Here is a 26,944-nt window from a genome sequence, read left to right on the forward strand (position 1 = left end):
TCCGGTTATCCCCAGTGATAGCATTTGCCTCTCTTGTCTGTGTCTTTTCCTTCTAGCTCCTGCACCTAGTTCAAAAGTTTGAGTTTTGAATAGATAGATAAATGAGCAAATATGACCAGTGTCACAGTGGAAATGAGCAACAGCATAAGGAGAGCATCCTTCAATACTGAGGATGGGGGACGGCTGTGCTGTTGTTGCCATCGGGCATTTGATTTATATGCAAAGAGCTTGCGGCTTTTTAGGAGGGCCGGGTGAGTGGAGAGTTGAGTATTTGTTTATCTTCTCCTGTTTGTCCTTCTCCATCCCTCAACCCCTCCACCCGCACCCCACCATGATGCCCTAGGCCTTCTCTTAAGGAGAAATGGAGAATTTGACATGTCTTGCAATTAACTGGAAAACTCACCCTCTGTCTTTTGGAAACAAACCACTCAACACCCAGGTGGGTGCTTCTGTTCCCCCCTGGGCACCACCGCCGGCTGTGTCCACAGGAAGACAACCACAGGAATTCCACCCACACGGAACACTGATGGACAGGAAAAGACCACCCAGGCTGGAGCAGGCAGAGAAAGCTCAGCTCAGGGTGAACAGACCAGAAGCAGGAGGGTCCTGGTGTCCCATTTAGTGAATGAAATCCCTCACACAGCCTCTTTGTACTTTGGGAGGGTGTAGCTGGAGAGCTGGAGGGTGGGGGCTGAGGGCCGAGGGAGATGCAAAGTTAGGGCTTGGGGCTGGGGAGGGTGGGTTCTCGCTTGTGCTCTGATTCATCTCGCCTTCCCGAGGCAAGGCTCATAATTACCTAACTAATGGAGAATAATGACACCACTTGGATGGGAGTTGAGAGGGGGAGAAAGAAAGGCATGAGAATTCATTAACCTTGTGTGAGGGGCTTAGATAGCATCTCTGAAGGATCATTATTACATCATTTCACCCCCTTTTCTCCCCTCTTTCCACTAATACGAGACAGACAAATGCTAAATAACTATATAATAATACATTGCAAGACAGACAACAATGCCAGAAAATATAATAGCCTGCTACAGCAATGAAACTCCTTCAAAGTTATATTTAAAATGTCAGTGGTGCAGAATGGAAAATACGAATTAACAGGTTCATTTGGAGGACGCGATTTAAAAATCTATACAACTGCATGGTGGCATTTCCCACTGGGTTTTAGTTTTAGTTGTCCCACAACCTCCCCCCCCACCAAAAAAAAAATCACCCAAGCAATTTCAGCCCAGAGACACAAACTTCGAGGAACCACTTTCCTCTGCATTTTTCTTTCCTCTTTGCAATGGTCACGATGCTCCCCAAACCTAGTATCTTCTTGACATGTTGCCTTTCTCTCAGAACGTTTCTGCAAGCTTCCCAGGAGCCATGGAATGTAGATTACACCTTTTGGAGATGTAGCCTGGCCACATAAGGAGACAAGTAGTTGAAATTTGTGTCAAATTGCTTGTTTAAATGACTTGAGCCAACTTCTTAGAGCCAGGACAGCAGGGGCTGAGGATTTTCAATGTTGGCAGGGGCCAAAATGACAAGGCTCGGCAGTCACCTGGTGGGCTGCCAAGCCCGACTGGAGGCTTCAAAAAATAAACTTTCTCAAAGGACACAAATTAAAAGTCATGTTTCAGCAGCCATTAAAACCAAATTATAGGCTTGCATTGCATAGTGAACTGCTTTCATTTTCATTACGCTTAAAATATTTCACTTTGTAGATGGAGAATGGACTGCCAGGAAAACCGTGGATGGGACTGTCATCCTTGGTCATATTTACAGGCGAATATGTAGAGGGGTGTGGTTGTCCTATGTGTGTTTTTCCTGCAAGGATGGAGGATTTCAAGATTAGAAACTAGGATGCAATTTTGAGTAAGGGTCACGGTTTGAAAACATCAACCCTGACCTTCTCCAGAGACCGAGTCCTCAGGGTTCATCTCTCAGAGGACAGATGTTACCAAGCCCCTGATCTGAGTGAGCTCATAGGTGTGTTTCGTTGACTCTCATTTTTAAAAAGGTATACATATACACGTGATTGTGTATAAACATGAAAATGAAAGTGTTGGTCGCTCAATTGTGTCTGACTCTTTGAGACCCCATGGACTGTAGTCCGCCAGGCTCCTCTGCCCATGAAATTCTCCAGGCAAGAATACTGGAGTGGGTTGCCATTCCCTTCTCCGGGGGATCTTCCTGACCCAGGGATCGAACCAGGGTTTCCCACATTGCAGAAGGATTCTTTACCATCTGAGCCACCAGGGAAGTCATATGTAGTTATATGTATGTATATATGTGTGTGTGTATATATAAAAATATATATGTGTGTGTATACATATATATGTGGGTGTATATATATAAATACACATACCCAAAACACACACATATATATTTTCATTCTCAACATTTTTTAAAAAGCTCTAAAAGTCCAGATCTTCAGCTTTCCTAGAAAAACTGGAAGATCAGTTGCCTTGATCTCTAACCCCTAAATAGCCACGTGAGCCTTGATCTGAGTGAAGGCTCTTCCCTACCTGCTCCCGTTCACCTCAATCCACTTCACTTTCCTGCCTGGCCCCTGATAGGTGTTTAAACTTGTTACTCCCTGACTTCCAGTATGCCATATTCTTATACCTTCAGAAAGATACCATACTGTTATTTCTTTTTATCTTTATTTTGGCCACGCTTCACAACATGTAGGAGTTCCCCAACCAGGGATCGAACCCATGCACCCTGCAGTGGGAGTGTGGAGCCCTAATGCTGGACCACCAGGGAAGCCCACCCCTCCCCCCATTGTGCACATTGTTCAAAGAATGTATGGAGTATCCTGGCTTACCAGGAAATGGGCTGGGAACTTGTTACAACAGTGGTCAACCTTGAATGTCACATGACTTTCCTTGTAGAATTAAGAAGTTTCAAATAATTCCCACTGGTCAGCCCTCACCAGCCTGGTTTTGCTAACCTAGCTTCTTATGCATCATTTAATGCCTCAGTTCAGTTCAGTTGCTCAGTCGTGTCCGACTCTTCGCGACTGCATGAATCGCAGCACGCCAGGCCTCCCTGTCCATCACCAACTCCCAGAGTTCACTCAGACTCACGTCCATCGAGTCAGTGATGCCATCCAGCCACCTCATCCTCTGTCGCCCCCTTCTCCTCCTGCCCCCAATCCCTCCCAGCATCAGAGTCTTTTCCAATGAGTCAACTCTTCACATGAGGTGGCCAAAGTACTGGAGTTTCAGCTTTAGCATCATTCCTTCCAAAGAAATCCCAGGGCTGATCTCCTTCAGAATGGACTGGTTGGATCTCCTTGCAGTCCAAGGGACTCTCAAGAGTCTTCTCCAACACCACAGTTCAAAAGCATCAATTCTTTGGCACTCATCTTTCCTCACAGTCCAACTCTCACATCCATACATGACCACTGGAAAAACCATAGCCTTGATTAGATGGACCTTTGTTGGCAAAGTAATGTCTCTGCTCTTCAATATGCTATCTAGGTTGGTCATAACTTTCCTTCCAAGGAGTAAGCATCTTTTAATTTCATGGCTGCAATCACCATCTGCAGTGATTTTGGAGCCCAAAAAAATAAAGTCTGACACTGTTTCCACTGTTTCCCCATCTATTTCCCATGAAGTGATGGGACCAGATGCCATGATCTTCGTTTTCTGAATGTTGAGCTTTAAGCCAACTTTTTCACTCTCTTCTTTCACTTTCATCAAGAGGCTTTTGAGTTCCTCTTCACTTTCTGCCATAAGGGTGGTGTCATCTGTATATCTGAGGTTATTGATATTTCTCCCAGCAATCTTGATTCCAGCTTGTGCTTCTTCCAGCCCAGAATTTCTCATGATGTACTCTGCACATAAGTTAAATAAGCAGGGTAACAATATACAGCCTTGACGTACTCCTTTTCCTATTTGGAACCAGTCTATTGTTCCATGTCCAGTTCTAACTGTTGCTTCCTGACCTGCATACGGATTTCTCAAGAGGCAGGTCAAGTGGTCTGGTATTCCCATCTATTTCAGAATTTTCCACAGTTGATTGTGATCCACACAGTCAAAGGCTTTGGCATAGTCAATAAAGCAGATATAGATGTTTTTCTGGAACTCTCTTGCTTTTTCGATGATCCAGCGGATGTTGGCAATTTGATCTCTGGTTCCTCTGCCTTTTCTAAAACCAGCTTGAACATCTGGAAGTTCACGGTTCACGTATTGCTGAAGCCTGGCTTGGAGAATTTTGAGCATTACTTTACTAGTGTGTGAGATGAGTGCAATTACCTAAAGGCAAATCGAGGCATACTGTTTATTAGTAACTGACCCTGGGATGCTTGATGTAGTCTTACCTGCGTTTCCGGTTGGTGATGTTCAGCGCTTGTCAGTATCAAGGCTTTGGTTCCAGATAGTGTGTTCGCGGTGGTGGCCGGCAGCCCCTGACCGCCATTTCTCCTTCCTCTTTTCCCAGGCCCTCCAAACCACCACAGCCAGTCGACTCTGAGGCCCCCTCTGCCACCCCCACACAACCACACGCTGTCCCATCACCACTCGTCCGCCAACTCCCTCAACAGGAACTCGCTGACCAACCGGCGGAGTCAGATCCACGCCCCGGCTCCCGCGCCCAATGACCTGGCCACCACTCCCGAGTCCGTTCAGCTTCAGGACAGCTGGGTGCTGAACAGCAACGTGCCGCTGGAGACCCGGTAAGTCCCCATCGTGATCACACATGCCTCCTTCCTGCCTCACCCTCGCAGAGCCTCGGGGTGGCGCAGAGCTCTAGTGGGGTGAAAACCCCCGCCTACGTTGTGGGATAAGTTGACCAGCTCTGGCTGTTCCCTTGGTAATTCCACCCTGGACAGCAGGTTGATAGGTATTTCTTTTGTTCACATGTGTCTCCTTTTAATGCATGTTTACTTTCTTCGACAGCTCCTGTGTACCCAACTAATAGAATTAGCATAACATATTTTTACACAAAGGCTCATGGGAAACATGCTTATAAGGGTATATTGACTGAAAGCTGCTGATAAATTATGCATTTAGCCTTTCCTGAAGTAATAAATGAAGACTCATTTGAAATTAAGTGTTTGGGGAGACCTTGAGAAACAATCCCCAATTCCAGACTGACAGAAGTATAATTTTAATTTATATTTCATCCAACATGCAGTCTCTCTTTAATCCCTCCTGTACACACTTTTTAACAGCTTGATGCCTGAGGGGCAAACAACCATGTAGAGAAAAACAAACAAGAAAAAAGGGGCAGCATTTATGTTGAAAGGGAAGAGCTGGAAAGTGATCTCCCACTCTGGCTTTGTTTTGTGTTTGCTTCTGTCCTTTTCTTACCTTTGCTTCTGGTTTTCCAAAATCACCCTTGCCTTAGCAACCTGAAGGAAGGGGCATTGGTCACAGCGTGGCAGGCTACAGTGTAATTGGCAGTGGGTTGACCAGATACTGGAATGCTCTTGTTTTTCCATCCCCAGGCACTTTCAGGGTGTGTGTACTTCAGTGGCCACCGTTTCCTAGCCCAGAAGAACCATGGAGACTAAATAGAGAACGGGGCTAATTCATATTGAACCTTTAGAAAGTTCTCACATAGTTTTTAAACTTTAATAGCTTAGGTTTAAAGACAAAAATAATCTGTAATCTTCCTGGTAGTGGCCAGTGAATTTTTTGCATGCAGCTGGAAATAATTATGCAAGCCATAGCATTTCATGTTGTTTATCTCTAATGATTAATAAGATCTTGAATACATTGAACCCCATTGTCACTATAGGCACTTCAAACTTTGATGCATTTTATTTTCTAACCAGTGTCGGTGATTTGTAACCATGCCTTTGTAATCTCTAAGGTTTATAATAAGTAAACTCAATAGAAACTATATGCATATATTATATAAAATAGATAGGTTTAAACATTTGCATTGATATAATAACCCACTAATAAGTAGCTTTATAGAAGGGTTCCAGGCTGAAAGCTAACTAGTCCACCAGGCTTAACTCAGTCTATTTTCATAGTTGGTGGTGGTCTTTAAGACTGGATAAGATTTTCTTTTTTCTTCCTTATATTTATGTAGTCAGTCTATTTTCACGTTAACAGCCATTATTTGAAAAATATTAATAGTCACTAGACATGAGGCTATGCACAGTGGATAAGATGGAGGAGGAGGAGAAAGGGTAGAAGAAATGTAGTAGATGTGGGGAAAAAGAAGGAGAACAAGGGAAAAAGAGGACTAGCATCGCCAATACCAACCAGTTTCTATTGTGCACTTTGTAAATGCCAATATCAGTGGTTTAAATGCACTGTCTCAATCAAGCCTGGAAGCACGTCAGTGAAGTAGGAAGAAATCATGGTTGTCACCATTTTAAAAATTCAGAATGTAGATTTGGGGGTCAGCGTAACTTGCATGCATTCTAGAGCATCAGTGAGATGGTAAATTATAAGACTTTGGATGGAACTCTGGTGGTTTCTACACATAAGATGGTGAGATATCTGATCACAAACCTACAATTATTGCCTTGATTGTCACATCATCAGGGAAAGATCCATCAGAATGTCCACTCCTCACAAAGAGTCTCTTATTGGTGATGAGAACACATGCTGCATGCAGGTATCTGCTGTCACCCATCACATTCTGATGTGATTGGCAATAAATATTTCCCTTGAAAAGATCTGGGGGAGAGGACCAGCAAACCAAGCATATCCCCTTCCTGCTCTCCTGAAGTTCTCCCAGAACATGCCTTCCAACCTGTCGAGTCCTTCTTCAGGTTATTAGAATACTTAGCATTTCTCCTAGGATTGGAGTTTCTCAGTGCTTTTAGAGGAAGCAAGCCAAATCCTATCAGAAGGCAAGAACAGTATCAGATGTTCTCTGATCAGTACATTCAAGGGCCAAGAATTAGAGAATATAAGTCCCTTGAGAAGGGCCATTACTAAAATCAAACCCAGGTATTTGAAATTCCATCCATAGAACTGAATACATATAATTTGGGTGTGCAACTGGTCTTGTATTGAATTGTTGAACTTTATGTTTCTCTTTTAGATATTATTTATTCAGTCTTTTATTAGCAAATATTTACTGAGTCTCTTGAAAATACTAAGTGCTATGTTAGGTACTGGGGAGATTATGATTAAAACATGTATTCTTCCCTTAGAGCTCATACAGCCTAAAAAAGGATATAGGCACATAAACAGAAAGATCATGCAGTGTTTACAATAAAGAAAGTCTGTAAGTTACAGTGGTTGAACAGCTGACATCATAATTAACTATTCCAGGATGTTCAGGAAAAGTTTTCCAGCTGAGGGGCTGTTTGAGCTGGGTTTAGAAGGATAAATAAGAGTTTTACCTAGTAGATAAGTGGAGAAAAAAAAATCAAAGATTATGGCATCATTTGTTCCCATTCTTCAGTGATTTTTCCGTGTAGTCTTGGAAACTATAGAAGTGAACAATTTCACTCCAATGCTGAAATATTGTTAGTTGAATGGTGTCATTTTCTTACCCACTGGGCAAATGTAGGGAATGGAAGCTCTTAAGTTAAGGTAATAATATCATACTAGGATTCCCATTCGTGTCGTTCATATCAAATAAGGATTGATTAACCACATTGGAGAGAGAGAACCATTGAAGGCAAGATATTCTGGAAGCTGACTATGATGTAGTCATCAACTGTGAAAGTGCAATGGAAATTTACAAACAAAACTTCACCACCCCCGATCTCATTAATCTAGACTTCTGGGCATGATGGAAGAATTTCATAACTCTGGAAGGTGATGGGTAGGCATTCTGCCACCCCAGAAACTCCAAGCCAAATCCAAGGTGTTTCTTTAGACCAGCAAGGAACAAGCCCTGGCCCCCTGCATTGCTTGTTGATGTTCCCATCAGTCTTAATGAGGCATGTTAGATCTTCCTTGGACTGTGCTTTTTCCATTTTTTGTTCTATGACAAGTAGAATCAAGGTGCTGGTTAAGGAGGCATAGCCAGAAAACAGCACTATACAAATTTGGAATATAACACAAGACAAAAAAAGCTTATAAGGGAAAGTTTTGTATCAATGTTAACCATATAAATAAAAAATGCATATAAATGCGTACTACCCAAAACAATCAGTTCATGTGTAAACCATAATATAAGCCAAGAGAAACAAAACACAGGGCAGAGGAACTATATGCAAACAGCCTGGATGGTCTACAGAATCACTCTCCTCGACCATCTTTCTCTCAGCCTACTTGCAGAAGGTCTTAGAACAAGGTCCATGGGTAATTCTGAGTTGATACCACCTATCTCCTCCTTCCTCTTCTGAGAGCAACAAGGTCAGGAATCTTTCTGGCCAGCTGCTGCTTTGGGAGTTTCTGAAGTCAGCATCTCTTTGTCTAAAGTAGTAAAAAGTAGCTCAGTGACAGAACCTAACTTTCCTTCCATCGTGCACTTTGCCGAAGCAAGCTTCTTTCTCAGAATCTCTCTCTGGTAGCAGGTCACTAAAGAAAATCCTTAAGCAGAACAAAACTTCCCTCTGAGTTTGCTTTTGCCCCCAGAATATCAGAGTAGCCATCAAGATCCTCAAGCAAGTTTTCAAGTTACTTTTTGAAATGGTCATCCATTACTCATTAGAGAAACATCTATGAGACCCAACCAGATGCCAGGCATTGAAGAAGAAGAAAAGCAAGTCCTTGTCTTTTTGTAGATTCTAGGCTGTAGACAGAATGTGAGCAAAAGATTAGGCCTGTGACCCTCCAATGACAAATGTATTAAGTGCCATGAAAGGTGTAGAGAAGCCAGACTCAGGAGAAATTGGCATAAAGGCTGAGCCCTAAGGATGAGTAAGTGTTAATTAGGCTGCCGTCTATGGGGTTGCAGAGTCGGACACGACTGAAGTGACTTAGCAGCAGCAGCAGTAGCAGCAGCAGACTTAAAGAATGTTCTTGGTGAAAACCATGATCCAGTGGGAGAAGAAGTGCTACGATTCCAGGAAGAGAAAGCAAACTAGAAAGGCAGGCAAGGGCAGGACAGTGCATGGTTTGGGGCTGCTTTAAAGATTCTGGACTCCCCCCAAAACAGTGAAAGATCACTGAAGCGTTTTAAACAGAAGGCTGAAATAATACATAGATGGTTTTGTTTTGCTTTTAATTATGGTAGCTGCCTTATGGTGAATAGGTAGGGGGTTGGGGAGAGGTACAGTAAGACTGAGGATGCAATTTGGAGAATACTGTCATGGTTAAGATGAAAAATGGTGGCGTTTCCATTAGGGTCCCCATAGCTGCGGTATCAGAGCTGTCTGCCTTTCTCCTACCAATCTGACCAGAAGCTGAACGTTCAGAGTTATGGGGAATGTACTAAAGGTAGAATCAGTAAAATTAATGATGGCTGGAATGTCAGGATGTAGGTTAGACAGACGTGAGCACAATACCCGATTTTTTTACTTAAGAGGCTGAGTGACTAGTGATGTCACTTAGAAAACAAGTTCAGTTTTCCACCTCTTAAATCTCTGAGGCAACAAGAAAGAGTATTGAGTTTCTGTTATTGTCCAGACTTATTTTGATTCTAAAATAATAGATGTAACATAAAGCACATCCATTTACAAATAATAGCATAGTTAGTGTATCCAACTCCAGTTTTCTTGGGTTTCCCTTGTGGCTCAGCTGGTAAAGAATCCACCTGCAATGCTAGAGACCTGGGTTTGATCCCTGGGTTGGGAAGATCCCCTGGAGAAGGGAAAGGCTACCCACTCCAGTATTCTGGCCTAGAGAATTCCATGGACTGTGTAATCCACGAGGTCACAAAGAGTCAGACACGACAGCGACTTTCACCTTTCACTTTCACTGTATCCAAAGTTCTCAGCAGTTGATGTTTCTCTTTAAAAAAAAAAAAAAAACTCCAGAAATTTTGTTCAACTTAGTTATTCTACATGATTGTATAGTTCTGTGAATAACAACTTTATCAAATAGTTTTTGCTCAATACTTAGTTTTGCAGGCATGATCCCATTGAACCCTTTAACTCTTCTGTTGAGTATATGTTACTTATCCCTATTTTAAATAAATGGAAACTGAGACTTGAGAAGATGAAATTACCTGCACATCTCCAAATAAGTAGGTGGCAGGACTGGGATTGAAACTTGGGTCTACCTGACTCCACGTGCCGTATTCCCAAAACATGATAATGTCTTTGAAACTAGAAGAACAAAACAAAACAAAATGATACTTATTATCCAATTAAAATTTACCCAGGCCATGGAAATGATGAAGTTAATGCATTGTAAGTGATGTGAGGCAAGAAATGATCTGAGGGATGAATCCCAGTCTGTTACTGGACATAGAGTTGGAAACTGACAAATGCATAAACTAGGCAAGATATAAGGGACCCTTGTCTTCAGCTCTGCAAGACTGACAGCCACCCGGAATGGTAAATCTGAAGCCTCAAAGGACCATGGTGGCAGCAGCATGGGATACATGTGAGCTGAGCTCAGAGGTTTAATGCTCTGCCTATCATAAACTGCGAGAGTAAATTGAAGCTGCAGAAATAAAAAGCACTGCTACTTTTTTTTAGCTCTTTGATTTGCAAGAGGTTTATCTTCCAAACAGGACTTTGCCAGATTGGCAGGAGAAAGCCACACTGCCTTGAGTATGCTGGATGGCCATTTGTTCATCGTTCGTGTAGGGACACTCAGAAAGTTGTGATGAACACCCAGGAAGTGCTCTGATCAAGAATGGAGCATGTTGGGCTTGACAAGTGGCACAGGGAATCCCAGGACTCTAATTTGGGTATCAGCATTTCAGAAAACCTACTTTTTATCTTCAAGACCAAGTAATTTTAGCCTCATCTGGAAGCTTTATGGGGAGTGCATATTTGGGAATCAAGCCTAGTGATCTTTAGTAAATAAGGTTTTCATGGAGAAGAAATGAGATTGTGGAAACATCCCCACCATGATGAACCTGAAGACTCTTCTCCACTTGTTCTCAGATTGATTTTTCTACCTAAGGATTAATTTTCTGACAGAATCCCTGACAAGCTTGATCTTGAGAATATTAAACCAAGGTAACCTGTTTGCTTCCCCCCCCCCCCATTTTTTTTTAACGTTTTCGAGTGAGGTGTAAAACTAGAATTCATTCTGGGTGAACCAAATGCATTCTGCTGCCACTGCTCAGTCGCTTCAGTTGTCCGACTCTGTACGACCCCATAGATAGCAGCCCACCAGGCTCCCCCGTCCCTGGGATTCTCCAGGCAAGAACACTGGAGTGGGTTGCCATTTCCTTCTCCAATGCATGAAATGCATTCTAGCACTTTTCAAATCAGTAGGCAGCATGATTTCTCCATATTGCAAAACATTATGCCCCCTCTAAATTCTCATCAGAGGCAACATGGAAATTAATGAGACCTTTAGGTTAGCTTTTCAAACTCAGCCTTAGTTTATAGCTTTACCTTGCCTTTTTGACACCGTGATCCCGCCTGGCCACCAGCAGCATTTCACGTTGCAGTGCACTTTAATTTTGTAGTTTTCTTAGTCTTCCTTGGAAACTGGCAGCTTATTAATCTCAATAACTGAACTGCTCAATAGGCATGCTCTCCAATGAGAAACCAGACTGTGTCTTTTTTTTTTCTTGGCAGATGGAGACAGGGGTTGGTTGTTGGTTAGAGGCGGGAGGTGGAGTTGGGGGTGTGTTGGTGAGTGGTAGAGAAAAACCCAGTAAGGAGGGGTACCCCATACTCCACATCACTTGCTGACAATTGGCAGGAAAATAAAGAGAACCTGGTCTAATCCATTGCTTTGCTATTTATGGCTTGCGGTGTTAAACACACCCAAACCCATTAATAAGAAAATAAAGTGTTGTGGCTCGTGTGCAAATTACAAGGTGCGTTAAGAAAGAAACAAGCATTGTGTCTTATTTAAGACCACTCTAGTCTGCTCTTGGCATGGTTTGCAAACTTGGAAACATACTTGAAGGTAAAGGTCTACAAGGAGGGCTCAGCTTTTAAAATGTGTCTCCCGCTATAAAATTAAAGCCTTGTTATTAAAGCTCTGGGGACTTGAACTTCTTACTTATGAGTTACCACAGGAAAGCCTCTGGGTAGAAAGATGTTTTGTGTTTTTTTAACAGCCATCCCTCCGCAGCCTGGACCACGGGGACCCTATTACAGACTGAGGCCACCTTGCGGTCATGCCTTGGAAGTGCAAGCCTCTGCCCTGAGTCTGTAAATGTCAAAGACTCTTGGGTTAAGTTCACAGTTGAAAAAAACCCAGTATTTCCATCTCTGTCTGTGCTCTTTCACCCATTCAGCTAATATCAACTGTCATTCCCTCGGGGCATTTCCTGAAGCCTCCCCAGAGGATATTTTATCTGGCTCAGATGGGAGAGACTTGATGGAGCACGCGAGGCTTTTCTAATTCTGGCTCCGCAATGATCTTTTTCTTTTCACAGAAGCCAGATAAGGCACTCGTGGTTCTCCCAGGCAGGGGCAGTAGGCTCTGCACCTTTTCTGAAGCTTCCTTTGATTTATTAGTCTTGGTTTGGCCTGCCTTCGTGATTGGGGATCTTATGTCCCCAGAATCGCAGTCGAGGCACTCAGCCAGTGTGCTCAGCTAGGACTGCATCCTTTGGATGATAAGGGAGCTGAAACAACTTGAAGCACTTTTTCTCAGATAGCTGTTTTTCCTCCGCTGTTCCCTAAGTCTTGTATGCAAATAATCCATTTTTATTAACCACGGAGAATCAGCTTCAAAATCATGTGTTTTTAATTCCTTACAGAATCCTTTCTTGCTCAAAGTAATTGTTTGAGAAATCAGCAAGTGCTTCCAATTTCTGTCCTCAGTGTTTTAGCTGTGCATGCCTGCCTTATATTTCAAAAGAGAATGAGTAGCACTTCCTTTTTTTATTTGTGAGATGGTTCTAAAATTCTATTTCAATTTGTTAAAAAGCTTTGGCTGAGTTGGAGCATCCCTAAGTCCACTGCTCAACATTAGTCCTCCTGTCAAGATGTTGCACACCAACGATATGACAATTAAAAGCTTATTATTATTATTTTGCAATTACTTGAAGGACTGGATATAAAATCCCGTTCTAGGAAGAAGGTAGGAAATGTTCTTCCTCTTGCAAGGATATGTGCTTAGATATGAATTTTAAATGGGGAACTTAGTCTTTGTGCCTTTTTAAATCTCTTATCAACCCAGATCCTCTCCACTACACTTTGGAATAGGGAATAAGAAAGCATAAGGTGATATTAGGCACTTTGAAGCATTTGGTGGGACCCTGGGGAAAGCCAGCTCAGTAAAGTGAGATAATAAATGTAAAAACCCTCTGAAAGTGGGGCCCTGCTGTGTGGGTATCTTGTGTTCAGCTTCGTGCTTTCTTAGTTACCTTAGTGCCACGGTCCCCAACCTTTTTGGCACCAGGGACCAATTTTGTGGAAGACAGTTTTTCCACAGACCGGGGGTAGGGGGTGGGGGGATGGTTCCGGGATGATTCAACTGCATTACATTTATTATGCGCTTTAATGCTGCCAACGATCTGAGAGCAGGTACTCAGTCCATGGCTCAGAGGCTGGTGCAGCTCAGCTTTTGCATTTTTGCTGACCCTGAGTGACCTCTTCTCTCTTTCTCCAAAACCCAATAAGTTAATCTCTCTAGTCTGGTGTTAAGACCCTCAGCAGATCTGAGGACTTACTGCATGTGATGTCTTGGGAAGGGACACCCTTGGGATGGCTTTGAATTTATCTAAATAATTAGAAAAAGGAGGATATTAGTTACTGGAAGGTGGAACAAAAGTATGAAGGCAGTTTGAAGAGCACAGAAATGGGGTTTTGTCAGAGACAAGGTGTCTTGAAGACCTGACAGTTTGACCATGATGTTCTGTGAATGAGTTTGACGAGAGCACTCCACACAATATCCTGCAGATATTAGCAAGTGACTTGATTTATATTTGGAAATAGTGTAATATTTAATCATTTTTTAAAAATTAAACACGTGTTTATTTTCTGTAAAATATTGAACACTTTTGTTTGTCCAAAGGCAGAGAAGGGCAGAGATCGTCTTGTCCAGCTTCTAAACTTCTGAGTCCATGCGAGGAGAGATGGTGGCTATATTGAAAATCTTTGCACTGTGTGGATGGACTGAACGCTGTTCCTGGTTTTGTCTTTAGTCATTGTCATCTCTTAAACGCCTGCCTGGTGCCAAGCACTGTTTCAGACACTTTATGTTATCCATTTGGGAGCCCTGTCAGGAAGATACAACTTGGGGTAATGTAGGGTGTGGGACAGAATCAAAACTCAGGCAGAACTTGATTCAGGGACTTGAACTCAGACACTAGGCATCTCTCTCTCTCTCTCAGCTGTTTTTCGGTTTCCTAACATCATTCTTAAGCAGGTGTCCTTTTGTGAGATCTCTGTGGGAACTGCAGGCTCTATTCTCATAGCTTAGAAACTAAGAGAAAAAGGATTTCCTCTTCATATTTCAAGAAAACTCCCAGGAACTCAGCTAGAACCCTGTGCCCACAGCAGACCCAGTCTGGAGGTCTGGAGTGTGGACCGTGTTGACTGATTACGCCTGGATCATATGCCTATGAGGACCAGATACCAGAAAGAAGGGTGTGGCCATAACCAAACACCATGGTGTTAGACGGTAAGATAGAGAGCTGGCAGGCTGAAAAACAGACAAGAAAACCCAGGCCAAGTTCAGTGCTAGCTGTGCCCCAGCCTAGCTGCTTTTGCTTACCCCCTAATTACATGATTTTCTCCTCTGGGCACACAGTCCTGGCCAGGGTTGGGAGTATGGGAGGTTCAAGGGTATCAGTTACCTCACTTGCCTGGACACAGCAGGGGGTTTACAACTGATTCCATTATGAAGTAGAAAGAATAAGTTCCACTGAGTAATTCCCATCCCCTTCTGATTCATCACCCTCTCTGGTTCACTTCTCAAACGTCCCACAACTTTACCTTGGAGTTCACTGTGGCCACTGAATGCATCTTAACTTTTATTAGTCCCCTGATGTCTCTTTCCAGCTATCATCTTCTTTCCTGCAAAAGTGCTTGGATTCCACATTTTCTAATTAAAACATGCTCATTTATTGTCTTACTAACCAGTGCTCTTTACGAGGGCTCGTGATGAGAAAGTTAACTCAGAACAACTCAGTGCATTTCTCCTCTCCTGAAAATGGCTGGAGAAGCAGTTTTACCCTTATCAATTTGAAGTCCTTGGTTTTGCTTTTTAATAAGACAGTGAATGGGAAACCTCTAATTCCATGCTCCAAGGTTCTCTTCTCAGCAATATAAAAATGCATCTTCTCCTTTTTGTGCTGAAAATTTTAGATAGGAGTCAGTCTGCTCCCTAATAGACCTTCTTATAGGTACCATCAGAATAGTTCCACATTTAATGAGACAAGTTTTGTCCTAAAAATCAGCTTCTCCTAATGTCAATAATTATGCCCATTCCTATTTACACTCTTGTAATTTAATCTGATGTTGCATGTTGTGGAGAAGCTCAGTAGTAGCGGAAAAGCGCACACCTACGTTTAAACTCCCTAGAAATTCAGTAGAATGGTGTGTGTGACACTGTGGCGGGTGTGAAAACCAGGCAGGAAAGGACACGTTCAGTGTGTGTCTGGAGGTACTTTTCTGAGTTTTCACCATCGTGGGCCCTGTCTGGAAATACAAAAGCTGTGTTAAGATGGAGACCTCCTCCTGTCCTGCCTATAACATGCGTCTTCAAATTCACAATACCTTCAGGTTTTAGAAAAGGGAGAAGTGTAGAATTTTCTGCAGGGCTAGAGTTGAAGGGGCTATTTCAAGGAGAGAGGAAGAGAGAGAGGTAGGAGGTGAGGTGGGAAGGAAGGGGTCTGATGATGAGAGTATAGAAACACCTGCCATCTTCCGAGAAGTTGGTCCCTAGATTCCTTTTTTTCTTTTTTTGGCTGCACTGCAAGGCTTAAGGGATCTTAGTTCCCAGACTAGGGATTGAACCTGGGCCCCCAGCAGGGGAAGTGCAGGGTCCTAACCACTGCACCACCATGGAATTACCAGGCCCTTGATTCTGACTATTGCATCAGAAGGCAGACCAGGAGGAGGAATCAAGGCCAACAGGATTTAAGTTGACCTGATCATTTAAGAGGAGAGGAATCATTTAGTAGAACCAAGGCAGAATTTTGAGGCAGGAAGCCATGTTCAGATCACTTGTGTAGGCTGGTATCTGTTTTACAGATGAGGAGCTGTGAGGCCAGATGACTCATCAGTTTCTCAAGCTGATTATCCAGGTGGGGCTGTAGGCAGGTCTCTGACTGGAACTTCCTGCATGATGATCAGGCAACTTTGTTGCCTATTCATCCCATTTAAGAATCTTTATCTCCATTTCCTTCTGCAAAGGAACAGCCAAGAATTAGGCAAAGAATTAGAGCACGTATTTCAATAGATTGAAGGGATTTTATCTGACAGAGTGCCTGAAGAACTATGGATGGAGGTTCCTGACATTGGACAGGAGGCAATGATCAAGATCATCTCGAAGAAACAGAAATGCAAAAAAGGTAAAATGGTTGTCTGAGAAGGCCTTACAAATAGCTGAGAAAAGAAGAGAAGTGAAAGGCAAAGGAGAAAAGGAAAGCTATACCCATCTGAATGCAAAGTTCCAAAGAATAGCAAAGAGAGATAAGAAAGCCTTCCTCAGTGATCAGTGCAAAGAAATAGAGGAAAACAATAGAATGGGAAAGACTAAAGATCTCTTCAAGAAAATTAGAGATACCATTAGAGATACCAAAGGAATATATCATGCAAAAATGGACACAGTAAAGGATAGAAATGGTATGGACCTAACAGAAGCAGAAGATATTAAGAAGAGGTGGCAAGAATACACAGAAGAACTGTACAAAAAAGATCTTCATGATCCAGATAACCATGATAGTGTAATCACTCACTTAGAGCCAGACATCCTGGAGTTCGAAGTCAAGTGGGCCTTAGGAATCATCATTACAAACAAACCTAGTGGAAGTGATAGAATTCCAGCTGAGCTATTTCAAATCCTAAAATATGATGCTATGAAAGTGCCGCACTCAATATGCCAGCAAATTGGGAAAACTCAGCAGTGGCCACAGGACTGGAAAAGGTCAGTTTTCATTCCAATCCCAAAGAAAGTCAATGCCAAAGACTGTTTAAACTACCACACAATTGTGCTCATCTCACAGACCAGCAAAGTAATGCTCAAAATTCTCCAAACCAGGCTTCAACAGTACATGAACCAAGATCTTCCAGATGTTCAAGCTGGATTTAGAAAAGGCAGAGGAACCAGAGATCAAATTGCTAATATCTATTGGATCATAGAGAAAGCAAGAGAGTTCCAGAAAAACATCTACTTCTGCTTTATTGACTACGCCAAAGCCTTTGACTGTGTGGATCACAACAAACTGTGGAAAATTCTTCAAGAGATGGGAATACCAGACCACCTTCCCTGCCTCCTGAGAAATCTGTATGCAGGTCAAGAAGCAGCAGTTAGAACTGGACATGGAACAACAGACTGGTTCCTAATTGGGAAAGGAATACGTCAAGGCTGTGTATTGTTACCCTGCTTATTTAACTTCTATGCAGAGTACATCATGCGAAATGTCAGGCTGAATGAAGCACAAGCTGGAATCAAGATTGATGGGAGAAATATCAATAACCTCAGACATGTAGCTGACACCACCCTTATGGCAGCAATCGAAGAGGAACTAAAGAGCCTCTTGATGAAAGTGAAAGAGGAGAATGAGAAAGCTGGCTTAAAACTCAGCATTTGGAAAACTAATACCATGGCATCCGGTCCTATCACTTCATGGCAAATAGATGGGGAAACAATGGAAATAAAGTGACAGGCTTTATTTTCTTGGGCTCCAAAATCACTGCAGATGGTGACTGTAGTCATGAAATTAAAAGACACTTGCTCCTTGGAAGAAAAGCTATGACCAACCTAGACAGCATATTAAAAAAGCAGAGACATTAATTTGCCTACAAATGTCCATCTAGTCAAAGCTATGGTTTTTCCAGTAGTCATGTATGGATGTGAGAGTTGGACCATAAAGAAAGCTGAGCCCAAAGAATTGATGCTTTTGAACTGTGGTGTTGGAGAAGGCTCTTGAGAGTCCCTTGGACTGCAAGGAGATTCAACCAGTCCATCCTAAAGGAGATCAGTCCTAAATATTCATTGGAAGGACTGGTGTTTTGCCACCTGCTGTGAAGAACTGACTTTAGAAAAGACGCTGATGCTGGGAAAAATTGAAAGCAGGAGGAGAAGGGGATGACAAAGGATGAGATCGTTGGATGGCATCACCGACTCAATGGACATGAGTTTAAGCAAGCTCCGGGAGTTGGGAAGCCAGGTGTGCTGCAGTCCATGGGGACGCAGAGAGTCAGACACAACTGAGTGACTGAACTGATTACAATAGATTTAGTATTTCCAGGTGTTTTATTACAAAATGTATTCACTCTCTCGATAAAAATATTCAGTGATTATAAAGGTGAAAAATGCAAAGTATACTCCCTGCCCCCTCCATTCCTATGTTCAAGGAAATCTCATTTGAAGGTTTATTATTTTAGGCTTCTAAAAATATTTATGGTGTCTGAGCATATTTCTTTTTAAGTTTAGTATAAATGGGATTGTGTTATACCTACCATTTGGCGATGTCTTTTTTTTAACTTCATAAGAAATTGTAGAAACCATTTCAGGTAATTTCATGTAGACTGCCTCATTCTTTTTTAAAGTCTGTGTAATATTCCGTAACGCCATAATTTATTTAACCGATCTCTCCCTGATGGACATTTAGATTGCTTTCAGGTTTTTGCTGTTACAAACAAAACTGTAATGACAAGTCTTGTGTATATATCTTTCTTTGCATACTTCCATGATTATATTCCAAAGTTAAATCCCTGGAAGTAAAATTGCTAGATCAAAGGGTATGTATAATGTACATTTTGAATTTTGATAGATTGTGCCAAATTATGTCTGTCTCAACTTGAATGTTAGAGTCTCTTTTTATTCCTCCATTCTTGGCCTGAATGTCTTTTATGGGTTTAAAATAAGAGTCCTGAAGTTTACAGTCTTGGATTTTAGACATAGAATTGAATTTTCTTTTTTCAAGGAATACTGTACTATATATACTCAAATGTTCCAGAAACTCAACTCCCCTTCTTACATGTCAGGTAAAGCAAGAAAGAGGAATGGCTGTGGGGGAAATTGGATTTGCTCACTGCCCTTGGTTCTAGCTGTAGGGCCCTTTCTCTTTATTCACAGACATTCTGCAATCTGGCCAATGTAATTCTAGTCTAACCTTTGCTGCCTTTTGTTTTCTTGTTTCTAATTTCAGTTCAGTTCAGTTCAGTTCAGTCGCTCAGTCGTGTCCGACTCCTTGCGACCCCATGAATCACAGCACGCCAGGCCTCCCTGTCCATCACCAACTCCCAGAGTTCACTCAGACTCACGTCCATCGAGTCGGTGATGCCATCCAGCCATCTTATCCTCTGTCGTCCCCTTCTCCTCCTGCCCTCAATCCCTCCCAGCATCAGTCTTTTCCAACGTTTCTAATTTGGCAAGTTTAAATTTGCCTCTTTTCCCTGTCTACCTTGCCTCTCTCTGCCTAATGGGGATATTATCAGAACATCTAAGATGACTGAGTCAAGTTTCTGAGTCCCCAAGAGAAATGCTGAGAACAGCAGTATCATTGTTCTGTTACAGGAGAGTGTGATCATCAAGAGCTTGAAAATCCCTCACAAAAGACATTCTCTTTTGTGAAATAAGTATGTGAAGGCTCAGTCAATATGAGAGCCTCTGGCCAAACTTATCTAGTTTCTTTATCTGAAACTCCAGTTTTATGCTAAATAAGGACTTTTGTATTTCGCACCTCCCGTTGGTAATCCCATTACTAGCTGTGTTCATCAGTTCGGTTCAGTTCAGTCGTTCAGTCTCTCAGTAGTGTCCAGCTCTTTTCCACCCCATGGACTGCAGCACGCCAGGCTTCCCTGTCCATCACCAACTCTCGGATTTTGCTCAAACTCATGTCCATGGAGTCGGTGGTGCCATCCAACCATCTCACCATCTGTCTTCCCCTTCTCCTCCTGCCTTCAATCTTTCCCAGCATCAGGGTCTTTTCTAATGAGTCAGTTCTTCCCATCAGGTGGCCAAAGGATTAGAGTTTCAGCCTCAGCATCAGTCCTTCCAATAAATATTCAGGACTGATTTCCTTTAGGATGGACTGGTTGGATCTCCTTCCTGTCCAAGGGGATCTCAAGAGCCTTCTCCAACACCACAGTTCAAAAGCATCAATTCTTCGGGGCTCAGCTTTCTTTATGGTCCAACTCTCACAGCCATACATGACATGTTCATCAGACTACAACTTAACGTGTTGAAGTGTTCATCATATTTCAACTTAATTCAGCCAACATTTATGCAGGTCCTTTTAGGGGCTGAGCACCAAGCAAGATTCTGAGAGTAAAGGAGGAAGAGGGTGTGGCCCTCATCCCCTGGGAATTACAGTCTGGTAGGAGAACGCTTTCCATAGTATAGTGTTGATCACCTTTGCCCTCACACGTGAAAGGTTCCTGATTAAAAACTGGGCAGAAACAGATTGTTCTTTGGCTTTCCTAGTGGCTCAGATGGTAAAGAATGTGGCTCAGATAAAAAGAATCTGTCTGCAATGCAGGAGACTGGGGTTTGATCCCTGGGTCAGAAAGATCCCCACGAGGAGGGCATAGCAAGCCACTCCAGTATTCTTGCCTGGAGAATCCCATGGACAGTGGAGCCTGGCAGTCTACAGTCCATGGGGTCTCAAAGAGTAGGGCACAACTGAGCGAGTAACACTTTCACTTTCACAGGAGAAAACTAGGGCCTCCCTGGCGGCTCAGCAGTATGCAGGAGACTCAGGTTCGATTTAGCGAAGAAACAGTAAACAACAGAAAAAGCGAAGTAAGTAATTTACATGAATATAAACAGTTGTAAGAGGGAAGAAAGTTCAGGGCACCATCTGGGGACATGGAGTGATGGGTCAAGGAGTCTGGGCTGTAGGAATGGTGTCCGAGTCCCATTCTGTTAGAAATAGGAGAGTTACCCCAGCAAAAGGGCCTTCTAAGCTGAGACAAGGAATAAAACTAGACCAGAAATGGAAGAATGCACGAGTATTCTGGATCCACTGCACTGGGACTCAGTGCAGGAGAGGCCCCAGGGCCCATGGCAGGGGCACCTTCCAGGCCCAATCAAGCCCCCTGTGGTTTATTCTGAGTGTGATATGGACCCTGCAGAGGGATTTATCCAAAGGTGTGTTATGACCCCATTTGTGGTGAGAAAGAGGAAAGACTTTGATGAACACACCAGAAGTGCAAGAACTAAAAGTTAACGGCACGTTGGTAGTCCAGTGGTTAAGAATCCGCCTTGCAATGCAGGGGACTCAGGTTCAATCCCTGGTCAGGGAAGTAAGACCCCACGTGCCACAAAGCCTCTAAAGCCACACAGCAACTAAAGCTGCGCACCGAGATCCCACATGATGCAACTAAGACTCAGTGCGGCCAGATAAATGAAATAAATAAAACAGGCTCTTGGCTGTTAACCAAAGGATCTCATAAGGAAGAAAGGAATGGGGACTAAGAGGCAAGAAACAGTTACTTCAAGGAGGCCATCTACAGGGGTCATTGCTCATTAGCTGCAGCAGTGATTGAGGGTCTACTCAGCATTAGGTATGTGCTGAGCCCCCACGTTTAATCCAGACCATATCCCTGTGATATATTTTCAGTCATTTTCACCATTTTCCATCTCAAGAAGCTGAGATTCAACAACATCGGGTCGTTTGCCCCAGGCTGCACCAGGTTCCAGGAGGGGCAGCCAGGTGATGGAGCCCACATGCTGCCCGCAGTTCACCCTGTAACCTCAGCCCTGCCCAGCGCCCAAGGATGCGCAGGTGTTGTCCGAGCCTTCACCCTGCCCCGACCTTCCTCCTCCTTCCGGGTCCCTGACCTCTCTATCCACCCCATGTCCTCTCCCAGAAAGGCAGACACGGCTTTTTTGTGTCCTGTAACCACTTCACCTCTTATCAAGCCAAACCTCAGAGCCAGACGGGACCCCAGTTCAAGTCCAAGCCTCTGCAGAGTCTGCAAGGCACCCTCCGCTTACCACACTCTCCTTGAGGTTTTGTTTTAATTCTGCCACTCACAAAGAAAATGCCTGAAGGCGGGCCCCTGCCTTTTCATCTCGCATGCCACCCTCCCATCGGGCAGCTCTCCGTCTCCTGTGCCTCATCCTGTCCGTCTGCATCTTCATCAAGGCTTCCAAGATGGCAGTGACAAGCTTTTCAGGTACTTAAGGCAAACACGCATGACAGTTTGCCTTGACACTTGCATTTTTAAAAAGCCTTGCCTGGGGCCCTGGGAAACCCAGCATTTAAGAAACCAGGAGCCTTTCAAGGAAGCCAGACTTTCAGAGTCTGCTTCCCCGGGACCTGTTTTGTGACAGGGATGCGGCAGGATCTGCCCGAGAGGATAAAAAGTTGCCATGGTGGTATTTACGTGTTGATGCTAAAAGATGGTTGCCTTTTTAAATGGCGCTTTTTTCTTCTTTGATGACTGACACATATGGATCTGTTCATGCATTGTCAGTGGGTATGTGGCTGGCCTACAAACACACTTAAATGGCACACTTCGGCAAAGCATTAATTTCTGAGTGTCCAACAGACATATGTAGGCAGGCAGACATGTCACAGGGGTTGCTACAAAGCTTAATTAATATCCCTTAGGGGCTCGTGTATCATTTCCTGAGGAGTGCTAAGAAAAAATACCTATGGATATTATACATGTAAAAAAAATGTGGGTACATACACTGATAGGTCTTCTTTAGGGCTTATGCCCTAAAGGGTCTGATGTAAATTCAAATGAGAAAGCAAATTGTATTCAAGATAACTACTTTTATTTGAGGGCTAAAAAAGTGAACAGAGCCCCAAACATAAATGCCAGAAATCTCCACATACAGTAGATACATGGAAAAAGCAAATGTATAAGACACAAGAATGGATAGCAGTTTTCTTTCTCCTCTGGCTGTCCATACAGCTTGAGTTACCAAAAGCTAAGTCATCAACGCAATCTCAGCTGTACACACCGCAAAAACTTAGATAATTCAGTGCTTCTTTTCTAGGCCTTGAAGGAAGCCTGTAACATACTTAATCTGTCCCTTTTAATTTTTATGACATAAAGATAGTCCTGCCTTCTTCTCTTCTTTCTCTCTTTCCTTCCTCCTCTTATCCCTCCCTCTCTCCCTCCACCCCAAGACTGGGTCTTAAGAATCTACAGACATCTAGGAAATAACCATTTTTGTTTGTTTGTTTATTTCTCCTTTCTTTCTGGGTGTTAGTGTACTCGTTCAGAGATAGAAATGAATTAAAACTTTATTTCTCAAAGATGTACCCAGTGGGATACCAGTTTTAAGACCGGGAAGGTGTGTGGGTTAAAATTTATATGATCAAATCAGTAAGTAAAATGATAAACATTTTGCAGAAGGCACCGAGATCTTTAAGATGTGAAAGGCTTGTGAAAATAGGTAGTAATCTCCTTAATTTTATTTACTCCAATATTTCCCAAATATCATGGAATTCTTTCTTTAGCTGAAGTTAGTAATACACATATCCAGTTGGTGGTCCCAAAAACACAGTTTGAGTCTTAATATTTTAGTCTGTCTCTGATGTCATGACTGAAGTAGGAAGCCTGGCATGTCTTCACATCCTTGCTAGAGAAGGACTTTGTGATTTTGCTCTCTAAAATAAAACATAATATCTCTTTTGGCCAAAAGTTTTGAAATTCACTCATTTATAAGGTTCCACAGTACTTGGTGGAGAAGGCAATGGCACCCCACTCCAGTACTCTTGCCTGGAAAGTCCCATGGACGGAGGAGCCTGGTAGGCTGCAGTCCATGGGGTCGCTAAGAGTCGGGCACAAATGAGCGACTTCACTTTCACTTTTCACTTTCATGCATTGGAGAAGGAAATGGCAACCCACTCCAGTGTTCTTGCATGGAGAATCCCAGGGACGGGGGAGCCTGGTGGGCTGCCGTCTATGGGGTCGCACAGAGTCGGACACGACTGAAGTGACTTAGCAACAGCAGCAGCACAGTACTTGGACCTTGTAAGTACTGTTAATAATATGGTGCTCAGAATATGTGCTAACAATGAAACTTTTTTAAAAAATAAACTATCAGGAGATAAGATAGCTTTGCTAGAATATAAACTTTACCAGGCTTTCACACCTCTTTCTTGAAATGAAAGCCGTTGACTTGGGCACGTGAAAGCATTTTGTAAGATATGAAGTTATATTACGGTTTCTGCACATATAGCTCCCTGGCCCTTTGATGATGCTTCTTGTTTTTGTAATTTAGTCCAAGGTTTCAAAAACAAGTTCACAACATGGATTAGATGCAAGAAGCCTGACACAAGGTTTAGAGCCAAGCAGAATGTAAGCTTGCAGAGAAGTTCAATGTAGACCCATCATTCTCTGCATTTAGAAGCTAGCTAAAGGTTTATCAAAAAGTTAAACATAATGACCACTGTGCTTAATTGCTCAGTCATGTCTGACTCTGTGTGACCCCATGGACTATAGCCCACCAGGCTCCTCTGTCCATGGGAATTCTCCAGGCAAGAATACTAGAGTGGATTGTCATGTACTCCTCTAGGGGTTTTTCCCTACCCAGGGATCAAACCCAGGTCTCCCACGCTGCAGGTGGATTCATAGTTATAGGTCATGGGTCATAGTAACCAAATGACCCAACAATTGCACTTCTGGGTATAGCCTCCAAAAAAGAAAAAAAAAAAAAAAAACTGAAAACAAGTATTTGTATGCAAATAGCCGGATCAGCCCTGTGCCCAGAGGCCAGGAGGTGGAGACAACCCAAATGTCCATCAGTGGATGACAGTGAACAACATGTGGCACATATAGTCAGCCCTCCACAGCCACAGGTTTTTCATCTGTGGAGTCAATGAACCAGGAATCAGAAATATTTGGGGGGTAAATTCCAAAAAGCAAAATTTGAATTTACCATGCACTGGCAACTATTTATATAGCATTTATATTATATTTATGATGATTACATAGTGTTTACTTTGTACTAGAGACAATTTAAAGGGGCATGTCTGTAGTTATATGCAAATACTCTGCCATTTCATTTAAGGGACTTAAACATCCATGGATTTTGGTATCCAAGTGGAGTTCTGAAACCAGTCCCCGGTGGATACCCAGGAATGACCATAATATATTAATACAATGGAATAGTTTTCAGCCACAGAAAAGGAAAGATGTACTGATAAATGTTATGACAGAGATGACTTTGAGAACATTATGCCAGGTGAGAAAAGCCAGGCACAAAAGGCCACATATTGTATGATATTATGTAGTGTGTGAAATATCTGGAATAGGGAAATCCATAGAGATGGGAATCAGATCAGTGGTTACCCAGAGCTGAGGGTGGGAAAAGGGAGAATGAGAGTTACTGTTTAGTGGGGACCGTTTTCTTAGGGGGTGATGAAAATTTTTGGAACAAAATAGAGGTGGTGGTTTATGCCATTGTGAATGTACCAAGTGCCACAGAATTGTACAGCTTAAAATGATTAATTTTATGTTATGTGAATTTCACCTCAATAGAAAAAAATTTAATTAATGAGCAGCTAGAGGATCAATGCGTCTCCCTCAGTCTGAAAGATCTACTCAAGGGAGAGACACGGTAGTCTGGAGAACCTGATTCTTGCTCCAGAATTTTCCAAGAAGGATGCTAGGGAATAAATGTCTTCTTCCAAAACATACTTTGAAATGGTGAACTTTGAAGGCACTGCACAAAATACCAGCACATGTGATTTGATTAATACTGGTAAATGGATGCACGTGTGTAATATGTTAATATCTGGAAGATGGTCCACATGATCCCTGGGCTGCATCCTGGTAAATGCAACTCTTCAGGTTTTCCTGAGATCACTGAAGCATCAAAGATAAGGAAAGAAAAAAAAGTGTATGAGGCAGGACTCCTTCATTACAGAGGTGGGGGGAAAGAAGAGAAAGATAAATGGATTCTTCTCTGGGTGGTAGAGGGTAAACATTGGATTTTTCAGAGATGAAATCTGTTCTCATCGTATTCTTTTCAAAGTGATTTGGAAGAGAAAATGCACCATGAAATCTCCATGTTTGCAGGGATACGAAACCTGTGAAGATAAACTGCTCTGTATATAGGTGGGCAGAGAAGTGACAGATAAGTAGCAAGTACATTTACCAAAAATTCTTCCAGACTTAAAGGAGTGTTATCTCTGAGCTCTTGGTGACAAACCATTAACTGGCCCTGAGATTCCTGTAAACTAATGCCTGAATATATACATCCTTTGGGTTTGCTGTGGAAAGGGAGGCAGGGACAGCTGCAGAATGCACAGAATCACTAAGTAGGATCCTAGAAATTAGCCTTAAAAATGCATTACCCCATTATTTTTCAAAACCATCATGTTTCCTCAATGGAAATAATTGATGTAATGGTGGCTAGCATACCTCAAGGATGACAGAAAAGTTGAGGAGGATTCCAACTTGAGAGATGAGGAAAACAAGAAGACTCTCACAAGACCTGCTTGATGCCCCCTCAGAATAAAAACGAGAAAGTCTCCTCTGCTTGGGACACTCTCTTCACCATTTGATTACCCACTTCTTTTCCTCAGATCACCTCTTTTTCATCGTCTCTTCAGAGAAAAGTGACCACATTAACGGAGTCCCACGTTTTCTATCTTAGAGGTTTTCACAGTTTGTAATTACATCATGTATTTATTGGTTTACAAAGGTCCGTCTAGTCAAAGCTATGGTTTTTCCAGTAGTCATGTACAGATGAGAGAATTGGGCCATAAAGAAGGCTGAGCGCTGCAGAATTGATGCCTTTGAACTGTGGTGTTGGAGAAGACTCTGGAGAGTCCCTTGGACTGCAAGGAGATCCAACCAGTCCATCCTAAAGGAGATCAGTCCTGAATATTCATTGGAAGAAATGATGCT

At 42.7% G+C, this 26,944-nt stretch overlaps 1 protein-coding gene across 20 annotated transcripts in view; it reads left to right on the forward strand.

Moving 5' to 3' along the window:
* The window catches only part of LOC129637974 (teneurin-2-like), a 462,189-nt gene that overhangs the window by 278,484 nt on the left and 156,761 nt on the right, over nucleotides 1-26,944 (forward strand). For all 20 annotated transcript variants that reach the window (XM_055562488.1, XM_055562376.1, XM_055562497.1 and 17 more), the window contains one exon: nucleotides 4,441-4,675. In XM_055562488.1, the coding sequence (XP_055418463.1) occupies nucleotides 4,441-4,675 (235 nt within the window). The remainder of the gene's footprint in view (nucleotides 1-4,440; nucleotides 4,676-26,944) is intronic.

Source organism: Bubalus kerabau, chromosome 1, assembly GCF_029407905.1.
Source record: "Bubalus kerabau isolate K-KA32 ecotype Philippines breed swamp buffalo chromosome 1, PCC_UOA_SB_1v2, whole genome shotgun sequence".
In the NCBI taxonomy this organism is placed as follows: Eukaryota; Metazoa; Chordata; class Mammalia; order Artiodactyla; family Bovidae; genus Bubalus; species Bubalus kerabau.